The sequence below is a fragment of the Stylophora pistillata genome, chromosome 11 (genome assembly GCF_964205215.1).
Source record: "Stylophora pistillata chromosome 11, jaStyPist1.2, whole genome shotgun sequence".
Lineage (NCBI taxonomy): Eukaryota > Metazoa > Cnidaria > Anthozoa > Scleractinia > Pocilloporidae > Stylophora > Stylophora pistillata.
Genome location: NC_142529.1, coordinates 23147042 through 23162799, shown reverse-complemented (window position 1 = coordinate 23162799; position 15758 = coordinate 23147042). Strand labels below are relative to the sequence as shown.

General features: G+C 36.2%; 1 protein-coding gene across 1 annotated transcript in view; it reads right to left on the bottom strand.

Moving 5' to 3' along the window:
* LOC111336685 (AP-3 complex subunit delta-1) overlaps positions 1-14580 on the bottom strand; it is a 31806-nt gene extending 17226 nt beyond the window's left edge. The window contains exons 1-21 of the mRNA XM_022942820.2: positions 14392-14580; positions 13854-13949; positions 10945-11025; positions 10676-10756; positions 9998-10105; positions 9486-9551; positions 8963-9026; positions 8172-8311; positions 7580-7653; positions 6966-7015; positions 5661-5689; positions 5140-5188; positions 4909-4978; positions 3668-3743; positions 3402-3471; positions 3169-3247; positions 2763-2889; positions 2280-2383; positions 1538-1676; positions 853-945; positions 172-223 (exon numbers count right to left, since the gene is read on the bottom strand). Coding sequence (XP_022798555.2) covers positions 172-223; positions 853-945; positions 1538-1676; positions 2280-2383; positions 2763-2889; positions 3169-3247; positions 3402-3471; positions 3668-3743; positions 4909-4978; positions 5140-5188; positions 5661-5689; positions 6966-7015; positions 7580-7653; positions 8172-8311; positions 8963-9026; positions 9486-9551; positions 9998-10105; positions 10676-10756; positions 10945-11025; positions 13854-13949; positions 14392-14451 — 1708 coding nt within the window. The 5' untranslated portion in view covers positions 14452-14580. The remainder of the gene's footprint in view (positions 1-171; positions 224-852; positions 946-1537; positions 1677-2279; positions 2384-2762; positions 2890-3168; positions 3248-3401; positions 3472-3667; positions 3744-4908; positions 4979-5139; positions 5189-5660; positions 5690-6965; positions 7016-7579; positions 7654-8171; positions 8312-8962; positions 9027-9485; positions 9552-9997; positions 10106-10675; positions 10757-10944; positions 11026-13853; positions 13950-14391) is intronic.
* Between the last annotated feature and the right edge of the window lie 1178 nt (positions 14581-15758).

Here is a 15758-nt window from a genome sequence, read left to right as displayed (position 1 = left end):
ACAAAACAAAACAAAAACAAAAACAAAAACAAAAACAAAACAAAACAAAACAAAAACGAAACAAAAGACAACACAAAAGACAAAACAAAAGACAACACAAAAGACAAAACAAAAGACAAAACAAAAGACAAAACAAAAGACAAAACAAAACAAAATGAAGAACTGGCTCACCTTTTCCTTGCAGTTTGAGAACATACTTAATGAGTTGCAAAATACAGCTTGCCTAAAATGAAATACAAAAGCTAATGATCAAACCCCATCCAAAGAACCACATTTCACTGAAAGATTTTTTTTTGGGGGGGGAGGGGGGGGTAATAATTCCCTATTGCCTGAATATTTCTAGTATGCATCCTTTGTAATAAGCTCTTCATCTAAATCTCCAAGCTCCTACTTGTTTCTTAATCCCCCTTCTAGAGATTCATGATCCTAAAAAGTCCATCTCTTTGGAAAGCCCCAGTCTAAATGTCCAATTTACAATTGTGTGCTTGGTTGCCAAACCTTTGAACGGGAGTGAGGCTAGGGGTGACCATGTTATGATACAAAACCTTGCTGCCTTTCAAATGTAAATCACTTTGTTATCATGCTAACTAGATACAGGTCTCTATCACAACAAGGTCACCTTCAGCCTCTCTCCAAATCAAAGGCTTGGTAACTAAGTACACAACTGTAAAATGGCCTATTGTCAAGGTTCATCTTAACCCTCACCCCCACCCCCCACATCTGAAGCCTCAACATTCCCCACTTTCCTCACCCTTCTCCCCTAAACAAAACCTCTGAAATAAAAACACAAGATCAAAATGTTGTGTTATTTTTGAAATTCTGTTCAAAATTACTCAGAGTCACACTCCTTACCCTCTCTTGCACCTCTAGGTCAGCACTCTGCACAAAAACAGGTAACTTCTCTATCAGCATCTCGCCAACTGATGTCTTCTCATCATCTTCTTCCTAAAAAGACGAAAAAATCCTTCCATGTTCAGGAGCACATGCTTTAACAATAGAAAAATAGAGAAACACACTGCATCTTTGCAGAAATTCCAAACAAAAATTTATTATTCAAAATTAATTGGTGAATTGACTCAAAAAGATTGCTTCAGTTATTTCAAATTTTCCTGCTTCAATTTAGCATAATTTCTCTCTCCACTATAGAAACACATTTTGCTTTGACAAAGGGCTATCACTTGAAAATCAGCCTAATAAAATTTGCTGCAGTGGTTTAGCAACATCTTTCAATTAGGTATCAATAGAGCACCACAGTTTCTTTAGACACTAATAATCTGGTCTACCAAAAAAATTCTTAGCCCCTCAAACAGCTTTAATCTCAGACGTTGCTCTCGTAAGTTTTTACCCTTTCCCTTGCAATTCTCTGTACTATCTACCATTCATTTCTCATCATTTTAGTTTTAAGAATTTGGTGTTCAATCAGAAATAATCTCTAATTGACATTTTCTATATTTTTGTCACCATGGAATGAGGGAAAAAAAGTGTTTTTTGGTCAATCTTTAAACAGATAGGGTTACACTTCAATCAAACCGCAAACCTCTTCTGCTTCACTTGCAAGGATTTTTGCATACAACTTAGCAATGTTCTGGACATAAACTGCTTGGATGTGGCCTGGAAGAGAGGTGACTTTGGCTTGTAACATTGCTTCTAACGTACTGTGGATGTCTGGTAAGTGTCTGATATCACAAATAAACACAACAGTCAGTCCATAATTCATACATTCTGGTATATACCTATTATCAACCCAAACCAAGGTCCAAATGGCTTATAAACTAAGTTTTTCCCTCCCTCAGTTTGTAGCCCAAAGGGTACTTGTGCAGGCCATAAACTGAACTGTAACTTACAGTAACAACCAGGAAAACAAATTTAAAAAGGTATTCATGGTATCCCTACTCAACATCTTTATGGTTGGGAAATAATTTCTAATCACATTGAAATGTACCCAAAACAGCTTTCAACTTTAGAAGGCTAAATTCTACTGCCAGGTTTTAAGACAGTCATCACTGACTTACAAAACCAAGAAGAGCTTTGTGAACTTACTTAACATGGTAACATAATTTTTGGAAGTAACCTTTTGGCAGCTTTGCTCTCAGAAAACTGTTTGCATCTTGGAACAGATTATGTCTGAGGACAAATATCCTCATGCTTTGTTCTCAGCCAACTGTTTGCATCTTGGAAATATCCATGCATATTTGTGCAAGATAGAGGCTATTATTTATATAATAACCTAGCATGAAGTCACTTTAAATTATGCTTATTACTTCAGAAACTGAACTTACTCTGAGAACTCTCCAGAGATCCAAGCTGCAGCATAAAGAACTTCACAAACCCTGTTCTTTTCCATTTGTCCTGACATCAGTTCACTGTTGTCCAGTAATAAAGACTGGAAACAAATTTAACAATTCAAACATTTTTGACAAACTATCACTTTATTGTACTACAAGGAATTAAGTAAGAAACTTTTGACCAAAATGCTTAGAATTTTGCCTTGCATGTTTCCACAGCTGTGATACAAATTAAATTAGTTCTTGTTTCTTAATCAAGCACTGTTATGCACCAAACTAGCTACATGTACTTGGATTTCTTACAAGATCATTCAGAAACAAGGTGTTTCTAGCAATCTATAAAAGGAGAACCAAACCACTTGGTTTATTTAAAGATATACCTTATTTCCTTTGTGAAAATTGGAGCAAAATTAATTAAGAAGAATTGAATAAGTTGATCAGTAACAGCCACATGCTGATCTTGCAGTTGAAACTCACCAAGCACTGCACAGCATAAGGACGAATTGCCTTGACTCTAATGGTAACATCCATCATTTGTGAAGCCAGCTGTTTACCAAGCCTTGTCCCTTCAACTCTTGTTAATTGAATCAGCACATCAATGTACCTACAAAAAAGTGAGAAGACCCGATTAATACTGAAAAGTAAATGTATTTCAACACAAAATGGAGATTAAAAAAATGATAATTCTAACAGGACTTCAAGGCTTAGGGGAATAAAACAGAAGAAATTGATCATTCATCCCTCAACCTCCAGGTGATTTCTCTTGTTTTGTTCCCACAAGCCTCAGAGCCAAGTTTTAATTTTAATATACCAAAAATGGCTTATTACCATATGATTTGTAAATTACTAACAAAATTAATTATGAGCAAAAGAAAATCTTTACCATTCAAAGTTTGTAACATAATGATAGTCATTGATGCTGCAAATTTGTATAATCTTGGACAGAAGCTCATCACAGTAAGCTGTAAATCAAAAACAGCAACAACAACAAAATCAGACAAGGTTGACGATGGTGAAAAATGTCATGGAAGAATCTGGCCAACATGAGGTATCATCCAGAAACTGAATAACAATGAGAAATGTGGTATTTTTGAAAGAGAACTAGTTAAGACTCACTTTGACTGTCAGCCTTGTCAATCTGCTCCATTAATTTCTTGATTATATCCATAATGTTCTTCTTTGAAACCTGAAAGAATAAAATTTAACGCTTTAACTCCCTGATGTGATTAAAAGTGTGACTTCTTGTTTTAAAATTGTTTTGATAACTGAAATTTCTGTCTTGGTTATATGTTGAAGCCAAAGATTTCACAATTGGCCCCAACATTTTGTCAATAAGAACATAAAATTTCCAAGATATTTTCATAAATTCAATAATTGCTCACCATTCCAACAATCAGGTCCAGTGCCCTGAGTCTAATGGACTCATCCTTGTCATCTAAACACTGAAGAACTATGTCTCTAAAAAAAATAATGAATACAAGTATATCATCAGAATGCAGTCATATTCTCCTCTTCGCACTGACGGTAAAAATTTTGTATTTAAAGCATTTCTTTTCAGCCTTTCTTTCCAGACCCAGCACACTAGGCAAATGGGATCCAAAAAATATTCCTTTCTAAGACTTCATCAACCCCAGATGCCGTGATCAAATATTATGGGAGGCTAAATTATACTTGCTTTTGATTGGTTCTTATCTATGATCTCTTGGAGGATAGATGGGGATATGACATCACTATTTAATTTAACATAGTTTTGCTTTTTTATCATATAAAACAATTGATTCCAATTTTGCTGTTGGTTTGCACAGTAATATAGCGCAGAGGAAGTCAAAATGCGGTAAGAACATCAGTGACACACTTGGCTGAGCCACATTTTGATGTCATCTGTGAACTACATGTAATAATAATAATAATAATAATAATAATAATAATAATAATAATAATGATAATGATAATAATAATAATAATAATTTTTTATTTATAGTGCATAAATTAACATTTGGATATGATCAAATGCGCATCACAACACTTTTCGGAGGACTTTGGCCGGACTTCACCAGCAGTTTACGATCAATCGAAGGAAACTTATTTGAAGATGCCCCCTTCCTCCCCAATTCTCAGTAAACAGGCCAGACTGCATCACAGTAACCTCATGAGTGGGTTCTTTGACATACCCTGCCTAACCAAATTAACTAAACAATAGAGGCAGGAGATGGGACCTACGGTTTATTCGCCCTTATCCGAGAAGACTAGAAAGTCTATTCATTTCTTGATATTACAGACAGGTAGCACATTCTCCTCAGTTATTTTAAGACCTTGAGTGTTAGTCCGGCCAAGCTTGAATCCTCGACCTCCTGCACAACAGTCCGGCGCTCTAACCAATTGAGCTAACCGGGAGGGGGTTTTATAACTGAACAAATGCATGGCAATATGGAATCTATTTAATCATTAAAGGGATGGATTGAAGAACAGGCTCCAGTTATTCGAAGATTGGATAATGTTATCCACTAGATAAATCTTTATCCTGTGAAAGCCTATTATGTTTTGCTGAATAGCAATTATTTATCCCTTGGAAAGTGTAGGCCCAGGTGGAAAGAAAGATGTATGAGTAAATCATAACACTCACTTGTGTACTTGCACAGCCTTTGCATTTACTGTCAGAATCTTTGACATTGCGAGTAGACCAAGGTATTTCACTGTTAATAGAAGAGCAATACTAGTTACTAAATAAGTACTGCTGTACACCTACCCCTCCCCTACCTTGTTATCAGTTGACTGTTTTGGGGTAATGGGAGGGGTAGGTAAGCAGTTGCTTATTTAATTTGATCCATTACTCTAACAAAGCTTCTTCACTTACAGTTCTGGTCAGAATCTTCAATCAAGATCCGAAGCTTGCTTACACATAACTAAAGAGAAACAAAACACGCATTGCTTTCATTACATACTTGATACAAGTAGAATTCACCATCTGCAGAGAACAACTTACATAGAAAACAACTCGGGAATGGAGAGTGCATGGGTACTTAAAAAAAAAATTTCTTTCTCTATCATCTATGGATGGAAGTGCAGGGCCAGTTACATCAAGGGCGTAGCCATGGGGGTCCTGGGGTGCCTGTGAATCCCCCCCCCCCCATGTAAGCAATTTTTTTGAGCAAACAACCAACAATATCCACAAGGTGAAAACTGGTGAGTACCCTCTATTTGAAACAGTGCAACTCCCTCTTTGGAAAATCCTGGCTATGTTCCTATAAATAACTTAATAGTTAGATTGATTACAATCTTGATATTCCAGCTTATTCTGAGTTTTTGGGTGTTGAGATTCAAACAAAACCACAGTCTAGAGACATAACACTTATATCACAAAGCTTTGATCAGTACCTGAATGGAAGCATTGTGTTGTGGTAATCCTGAAAGTAAAACATATTGAAATAGTTAGTAACATGCCTGTATATTTTTAGATGAAGCTATTAGGAGCTCTTTTTCTCTGAGTATACCTGTGTCATGAACTGAATAATGTCCTTTCTCACTTAAAAATCACCAGGCTTAAATACCTTCTTTCTTTTACATTATCCTCACATAGAAACAACAACAAAAAAATAAACTAACATTCCTATCCTAGTAGCATGCATGGCATGAACTTTGTCACCATGGACCTTGTCAAATGGCCTAGTCTATGATGAGTCTCCTTTAGCTAAGTTGTTACTGGTACAATAAAAACCTGCACACAAGAACACTCATTTTCGGGGTTCAGGCTGATTGGGTTTTTATATATCGGGTATTTTAGGTGAGATCAGGCTGAAAGTGTTCTCAACTGTTCTTAATTTTTCACTTCTAAAAAAATGTAAGGGATTTACTAACTATGACGAAATAAATAACTTATAATTGTAATAATAAGACTTTTAATTCCACATACAGTTGTTGTACATTTGCTATATACAGCAAGTGAAATTACTAGCATTTCTACAGAGATCTTAGTGCAATACCACAGTAAAGCTGCAGACACTGTTTGTTCTATTAAACTGAAAAGGGAAGAGTTTTTATATAAAAGAACAATTTTCAATTTTCAGGCTGAATGTGTTCTTATATATATATGCTCCTTTTTTTTACCAAATTTCTGCCTGGGTGTTGTTAATCCCCATGTTCTTGTATGCGGGTTTTTACTGTAGGCCTCCGGAGTACTGATTGGAAGGTCTTAGGTTTGACTCCCATTTGGGAACACTTACAGGGCTGGACACTAAAGATAGCCCACTAGCTACAGACTATTAGAAATTCAGTTGTGGCTCGTAGTTTTCAATTTCCACTAGCCAGTTTGGCTAGTAAACTAACTTAAATTGTTGTAAAATCTAAGTTGTCACCAGCAACTTGGCTAGTAAGTTGAAAAGTTAGTGTTGAGCCCTGACTTAGAGTTCCTTTGTCTCTGGGTGTGCCCACATCCTTCATTGAATAAAATCATCTTTCACTTAAAAAGCAATTCTTCAAATTCCCTACAAGTATTACTTAACAAATTAAACCAGACAGAATTAAATCTAATAGGTACGTGTAATATATTAGCAACTATGACAGAAACAATAGACATAATACATAGTAATAAATAATAATAATAATAAATAATTTAGCAATGGACATTCCACTGAGTGGCTCTTCTTGTCCACTGTTTCCTGATCGAATTGATCTAAATCTTACCTGATATAACAGTGTTAATACATTCATAGAGAAGTGACATGGCTGAAGTACTGCAAGGGGAAATCAAGAACTAATTACTGATAGCAGTGACAACTGAGAAATCTTACAGTAGGCTAGCTACAGTTTAAAAGGCCATAACTGCTGCTATAAGGCTTCTTACTCCAGTCTGTTAAGGTATTTTTTTTTTTGATCAGAACAACCTTTTTGGTGGTCACAGCTGTAAAATCCGTAGTCAGCAAACACAATTATTAAGAGAAAAGCAAAGTCTGTTTACGGGCCTAGTGGCCCATTAGGCCGGTGCTTAACTCCGGTTTCTGTAGCATGAAGCAACTAGGAGTAAATTTCTACTCCCCCCTGGATGGGATGCTAGTCCATTGCAGGGTTACCCCCTGCATTAAATCGCCGGTACCCATTTATACACCTGGGTGGAGAGAGGCACTGTGAGAGTAAAGTGTCTTGCCTATGAACACAACACAATGTCCCGGCTGGGGCTCGAACCTGGACCACTTGATCTGGAGTTGATCGCTCTAACCGTGAGGCCACTGCACCTCCACACAAAAAAAGCAAAAAATTAGGGAAAAAAACACTTCTACAAGGTGAGATTTAAAATGTACCTGTGGATAAGGTTTGTTAGAGGTTCCAGTAATTTCTTTCCCAATCTTGGTTCCAGAGGACAAAGAGCACCAAACTACAACAAAGGAAAAATATGTAAGATAATTAATATTATTAGTCAAACTCAGGCAAAAGAATTCCAACTGTTCCTGACAGGAGTTCACCCTTAAATTCCCAGGAGTTACAAATTTGTACCCTTCCAACGACAACAATATATCAGCCAGAAGAAGAGAACAAACAGACTGATCAGGTCAAGGGCGTTACCTTGATAAAACAAAAGATTCTCCCAACTTATTTACAAAGAAATGTATGGTGTATGAAGGGGGAGAATTAGGAATCAGATCCTTGAAATAACCTAATATCAGCTTGAGGGTGTTACCTTCATAAAAGACTAGATTCTTTGAACTTATCAAAAATGTAGGAGGGAGGGAGAATTAAGAATCAGATCTTGGAAGTAAAATGGTCAAGTCCTTTATGCCATCAAAAACCACTGAGGGCTCAACACGTGATAAAAAATTCTGACTTTGCCTTGAACTCAATATACAAGGAAAGACTAGTATTTGTAATAGATATATTTTTCTGGCTTTTACTCACCAGTTTGATGATCTTGATTAACATCCAGTTGTTAGTGGAGCTTGTCATGAGTTTGAAGAACAAAGGAGCCAGTGATAAGTAATTCTTGGGGTTTTTCCGAGCCAACTCGCAAATCACATTTACAGCAGCAGACTGTACCCCTGTAACAGACAAAAGATAAGTGGTGCAACTGTCAACGACCGGTAACTTCCTTCATCACATTCACCAAGAAGTAACTGAGAATCCTTGAAACCTGTCTGGCTTGGAGAAGGGAGATTTATTTGTGACCTGCTCTTGACTATCTTTCGGTCACTATTTCTCTGCCATAAAATCAATAAATATTGTGAACTAATCAAAATTCTGTAAAAAGGTGATGAAATTAATATAACATCAACTTGATCAATCATAAAATCACACTTATAACAATAATTGTATATTTTATATGTTTAGAAGTTTTGGTATGAAAGTGAAGTAAAAACCAATTGAAAGCAAACCTGGGTTGCATTGAAAGCTAAATTATTTAATTAATATGAAAGTTGTCCTTGATTGTTGATCATCATTGGTTTTTTATTACTGATTATTTTATCCCCAAAACTGACACGGATGTAAGATGTTAATTTTGATACCAAGAAGATCCTTGTCCTTCAACAAGAACACCACTGCACAGATTCTTCAACCTCTTTGACTTGACTTGGTTACCCTCTTCTTGTGAAATCATCTTATGACCCTCCACAAGTTGATTATAGTTTCCCGTCTGCATTTAACCGATAAACCACCCTTATTAACATTCACTATTATTATTAACACCTTACCAGGTTCACCGTCTTCAAGCTTTTCCTTTAGTCTTGGGAAGGCTGGTCTTAAGGCTTCAGGAAACTGTATTTGATATGCATAAAATTAATAATAGGCTCTCTCAACAAAATGAACACTTAAACCTCGAACAGTGACCAGCATCTTATTTCTCCTTACAATATCACCCCTGAATCACAAATTAAGGTCATGAGAATAAAGGAAATGATCTCCAACTAAAGAAGCTCTTGATTGTTAAACAAATTCTCCTTTTCAGCACCTCAGGAAATGTATAGAGAACAGTATGGAGAATATGCATACTCATGTTAGGATGTAAATAGTTGAAGCAAATTTGACACTGTTAAACAGACACACACATACTGTGCATGCACACTACAGTATGACTGACAGGCAAAAGGGGCATTACACAAACAGCCACTGAGGAAGGACAAGAAGGTCTACAAAACAGAAACATGTTGTTAAAACTTATCAATAACTAGTTGGGATAACGCATCCAGAAATAATTATATCTATTTATGCCCTTACCTTAAGAAATATCTTATACATTAGCAAAACAGCTCTTTTTCTGATGTAGGGCTTGGTTGAGACAAGCTGATAAGAAAAAAGAAAAATTAAAGATGATATTTTAGTAAAAAGATCTTGGATAAATAATCAACAAGTATATTTGATCAATTTACACAATTTTCATTGGAATTCCAAGGATGAGTGAAGGTTAAAAAAGTTTCCCTGACATAAAATCTAATGACATTTGACTTCCAAATTAACTCATTCTCAGGAAAAACAATGTATGGTTTATTTAGGAGGGGGAGGGTAAGAGAGAAATTTATACAAAATTTGAAAGACAACAAGACTTACCGACAAATAAGTTAAATGTATATTGAAAAGCAAAACAGAGCAAATTTCACAAAATAAATTGTTGTTTATTTTACATGTATTTATCGCATTTACCTTTAATCTATTAACTCTTAATTATTATTTCTTGTGTTCCAACATCAAATGTATAAACCAAACTTCACCAGTAATCATACAAAACTCACCAATGACATAACATCATTTGCTAAGTCTCTTGCTAAGTCTGTCGTCACAAAGCAAGCAAAACCAGACAATGATACACCGGCATCATACATGTTCATGCTGCAAAGGTCCTACAAAAAATAAAAAACCAAGAATAATAATTCATGTATGTACTTAATGACTGATTGGGAAGGCTGGATGCTAAATATTGGCATAAAGTCAAGACATATAGCTAACTGCAGTACAGGGTTTGCGTCATGACTGAGAGCAAAACATTTTTCTTTCCCACCCGACCCCCGTGTACCCCAGTCAAGAAGCACTTTATCATATGACTGTTCTGTCTTTTACTTCTCTTCCTCTTTAACTTCTCAGCTTGCATAGCTGTATGACTTTGTACAAACCTGTTCACATCATTGCTAATAGCCCTCATACATGGATTTTTGTCTATTGATGTTTTTCAAGAAAAGCATGCGAGAGGTTCAATGGGTCACAAATAACATTATTGCATCAAGAGTAACATTGGCCTTGAATATGATTTGTGCCTACACTGAGATTTTAAAAACTGTGAACACTCTGATTTGATATTGACAGTTCAAATCTGTATCGCACAATCAACGTACATAAAGAACAAGTGAACAAACACCCTAAGCAAAAATTAGTAACCACTGCTGTTAACATGACACTAAAACGATTAGCCGCACCTTTCTGATCATATTTGTGGTCAACATGAGAATATCCAAATCTTCATGGAATGATTGTGATGCAGCTAAATAACCAATTCTCTGTGAAAATAATAATAATAACAATTATTACAAAACATTTAAAGATATCAATACTTCAATCACAAGTCATCTCCACATCTACAGTGCTCGGTAAAGATGGTCCACACGAATCAAGTGACATTTGCTTATTATTAAAACCAAATTGATTTTATCTTTCATAAATTCTAAAAGTTTATGTTAATACATACCTTGTATGTAAACTTGGAAGAACTCATGACTTCAATAATGTTAAATGCAGCCCAACTGATGTCATATCCCAGCATTTGAAGCTAATAAACCAAAAAGTAGAATAACATTCAGAAAAAATTAAATCTTCAAATAGGTACTGGCAATGTTTACTTCAAACATTGAAGTAAACATTAACATTAACCGCCTCCTGCTTAGCTCAATGGATAGAGCTCAGGACTAATGTGTGGGAGGTCGAGGGTTTGAGCCCCAGCCGGACCAACACTCAAGGTCTTAAAATAATTGAGAAGAATATGTTGCCTTTCTATAACATAAAGAAATGGTATAAATATTCTAGTTCTCTCGGATAGGTAGGAATAAATGGAGGTCCCGTCTCCTGCAGGGTTAGGGATAGGAGACGTTAATTTCCCATGCACGAGATTACTGTGTGATGGATGTCCTCCCCTGGGGTGGGATGGGTGGGTTGTTCTCTTGCATTTCATACATGAGCCTCGGGCTAGGGCAATATGGGTAACCATGCCCCCACGTAAAGACATTTATTTAACCTTTGATTACTATTGCTATTGCTAGGTACTAGCAATGTTTACTTCAAACAAAGGTGACAACTAAATAGCTTACTTGAGGGGTGCTTCATTAAGAAGAGATTCTTATCAACTCTTTCAAGATAAGATTGTTACTTCTCCCCTCTAGCTACTACATATTTCTTTGTGAATTAGTTACGAGAATTTGGTGTTAGATCAAGATAACAACATGATAAGTTTCAGTATTCTCAACACCATTTAGCTGAATAATGTATAGATAATCATTATCAAAGGGAGAAGTTAATTGGTAATCATTTCTGGGGATTTAAAGGCAGGGCTCCACACCAACTTTTCAACTTACTAGCCAAGTGGCTAATGACATCTTAGATGTTACAACAATTTCAGTTTGTTAACTAACCAAACTAGCTAGTGGAAATAAAAAACCACCAGCCAAAACTGAATTTCTACCAGTCTGTAGCTAGTGGGCTACAGTTAGTGTCGAGCCCTGAAAGGTCAAATTTTTATCCAAGATTGTGACCAGATATAATAATTTCTTAATTACCTGATAATTACACAAAAAATTCTGATTGATTCGTACTCATTATAGAGGACAAACCCAGAGACCACCTTACCATTGGCAATATTATGCATCTTTACAGCATAAAACAAATACCGTAATTTCCGGCCATTTACCTGCACGGCCGATTACCCGCACTGGCCAATTATTGCACACAGCGAAAAAAAAAGTCAACAGGTTACCTGCACTGGTGGATAACCTGCACCTTAAAAGCAAAGGAAATTTGTACAAAAAGGCTCTAGAATTCACAACGTTTCATACTTGACAGAATGCGAATTTGTGGCCACATTTTGAGTGAGTGATCGTTCGATCACTCACACACACACAAAAAAAAATAATCGATATCTCCGGTTCTCCTTGGACTAACAAGTCCCTTAAAATGGGTTAACTCTCTTCAGCTCAAGCTTGTGTTAACTGGAAATTTGTTACTGATGCGCCGGATAACCTTGGATTATTTTTGTCACAATCAAGGTTTTGTTACACATGTGCCAATCAAAAATTTTTGTTCGTCGTGCAACTAATTATGCATGAAATAAACTCGAGTTGGCATGTTCTCGTGTCACTTTTTGGCAGTCTCAATACAATAAAATTCATTTGAGAAGTGGAAACGCAGGGAGGTGAGAACTTTTTTCAATTCAACGGCTAGTAGATTTCAAAATTGTTACATAACCCGCACCTCCATATTACTCACAGTGGTGCATGTTAAGGGAAAATTCAACAGATTACTCGCGAGTAAATGGCTGAAAATTACAGTAGATTCCATGTTACTATAGGCTTGTTCCATGACAGATCACAGAAGACATAAAAATGTAGTTAAAACATCTTCTGTCAGTGACACTTGCACACTGTATGTCACCTCGTTCTTACTACATTGTTACATCACCATCTGTAATGTATAACTGAAGAGACACAATATATAGCAACATGGAATCTATTAGTTAAATACAACATCTGCGTTGAACATGAAGTGTGTTTTAATATACCAAGCTCATCCTAAAGCATTCATAGTAGTATAGTTGTTACTCTTTGTTATTTTTCCTGAACTGATATTTCCACAAACTGTATTTTATTTAATAAGATGTCAATGTACAAATCCAATACATTAATGCACATTTAACTCATTCAGTTATGGTAATCGCTTGTCAAATAAAAACAGGTCAAGGTAAGAGTCACTGAGTCACTTGTCTGAGAAGGGCACATATCAAAAATTACCCCCAAAGCTGGTCTCACAGTCAGTGCAAACAATATTCCGTTATGGATAAAAACATATCAATATGACCTTATGGCTCTAGAACACGTTTTCTGTAGTCTGCAAGAACGACTTAGATTTTGACTGGTTCCACACTTACCACAAGTGAAAATTTTACAGTCTTGGTGAATAAAACTATCGACAATTAACAATGCCTTGAACATGACTGATTTACCTTTACAGAATGTAAGACACTTGTTGTATATAAATTAAATGTGGTAAATGGCATTGTTTGCCGAAAAGTTTTCTACACCTTAGTTGATAGAACATTGAATCATGAAATCGGATGTTCTGAGAATTGAAATCTTCAGCAAAACTTAGAATTTTTCTTTGCCCTTCATGAGTTACACATGAATAATATCTCTCTTTAGATATGTTCTTGTTCTTAGATACATAACAGAATATCACCTGGAATAACCTAATGGACAAACTATGTAGCACTTGCACAAATTATCATAATTTGTAATAAACTAAATTTCATTTCACAAATAAGTAAGGTCGAGTCAGTACCTCACGGAGTATGAAAACTGAAAGCTTCTTGTATTTGTTCAAAGTTTTACTTACATAACTGAGTTTCGCTACTGCATTGGCTTTCACAGCAGCATTCTCCTGTCTCAGCTCTTGTTTGATTTCATCCAGACAGGCAGCTATGTACTTAGCCTTTAAAATCAACGGAAAATACACTTCCTGTTAGTAATAAGTTTTCAGTCAAATTGCCCGGACTAATTAATGTAACATACAATTGAAATTCTACTGAAACACGCTTGACCTAGAATCGATTCTAATTAAAGGACCGCATACGGATATTGCGAGATTTTGTTTAGAATCAAGCAAACAACAGAGTAAAATGAGTATGAGTATGAACCAGTCAATTCAATATTTTTACCAATTGATCGCTATAATTTGAATTTTCATATATTCTAATCTACCAAAAATGTAAACATATAAATAAGCATTCAGACTAGATCAAAAATTGTGCGAGCTTCATGATTAGTCGCATGATTAAGATCAAAATAAACTTAACGAGACAACTGCCACGTCGTCTGTATTAAAAGTAACAATGCTCAAGTGAGGAGAGTCAAATCAACCATGTTCCTTGTACCTCGTTGCTTTTGTTGTTCCTTATTCCACGGACAAGGTCCGTGAGGTTCTTTTCGAACATCTTGGTTAACAATTCTATACGTAGCCACAGGCAAGGCGATATTGGTAGAACTCCGATAGAAAATCCTTTAGCTACGGCATTTTCCAAAGCGAAATTGATCCTCCCCCGTGAGTTCAAGATGGCGACGTAAACTCGCTAAGAGTTATGGGTACGTTAGTAGCAATGGCTAGTGTCAAGGGAGGGGTGGGAAAAGACATGTTTGGGTTCTATCGACTTTCCCTGGATCAGAACAAGGGGACACATATCATCTCAGTGATTTCATTTTACTGGAAAAACATGTCAATGACTATACGTGGAAAATAATCTGCAAGTTGATTTTTTTAAATATCCAGTTTTTTGTTATTCTTCAGTTCTGATCTTTGCAGTTGGATATTTTGAAATAAACACGAAGAACACCAGAGACCATTTGACCATGACTCACATCATGTGGATGTGACAACCATGACTCACATCACGTGGATGTGACAACCATGCATCACACGGAGATTTCGTCATACGCTACGTTGCGTGGCTGCGTCACGTGTTCCCTGCACTGCACTGGTATCAAGAAATCAGAGCTGGGTGGCAGTTCAGAAGAAAAAAAAATGCTCTTTATTAGACTCCTGCGCAGAACAGTACTTGCGATGTCACAAGCCTACTGAAAACATCATTACGATATACTATAGTGTCCATAATGTTCCCTTCATAAAGGATATATATTCTATATACAAAACTAAAAGATTAGGAAAAAGATTATTAAAACGTTTAAACCAAACGTTTTCGGCTGTTTGCCATCATCAGGGTTGAAAATAATGGCCGTCTGTACATACATAATATATTATATCAGTGTGATTCCCGATGGGAAAAGTTTGGAGACATAAGCGAAATAACTTGCATTTGTTTGTTCAAACTGGGGCGGAATTGTTGGATCATTAGCCCCTCGACGATCCTACGCTTGTGGAATGTTTCTGCTGAGGAGAGAAGACGCCAAGTGAAAGAATGTGATGGATTTTCCCGCGAGTGTTTTGCAGGTTCAGAGGTGTGAGCAGGATTTGAATGCTCCCCACTACGAACTGCTAAATTTCTCACAGTTTCGCCAATGTAATTATCGCCACAAGAACAATCTCCTTTGTAAAAAACTTTGGATCTGTGAGTGTTTACAGTAATGTTCCATTTATCTCCAATCAAATGAAAAATTGGAACTTTCATCATCTGGTTAAAATCTTATCGAAATTTTATTCTTTTCTTCATTTTCTCGCGCTACCCTGACTAGTCTTAGCAGCCTGGCAAAAGGAAGCACCGAGTACTGTGCGAACTCTCTGGGGAAT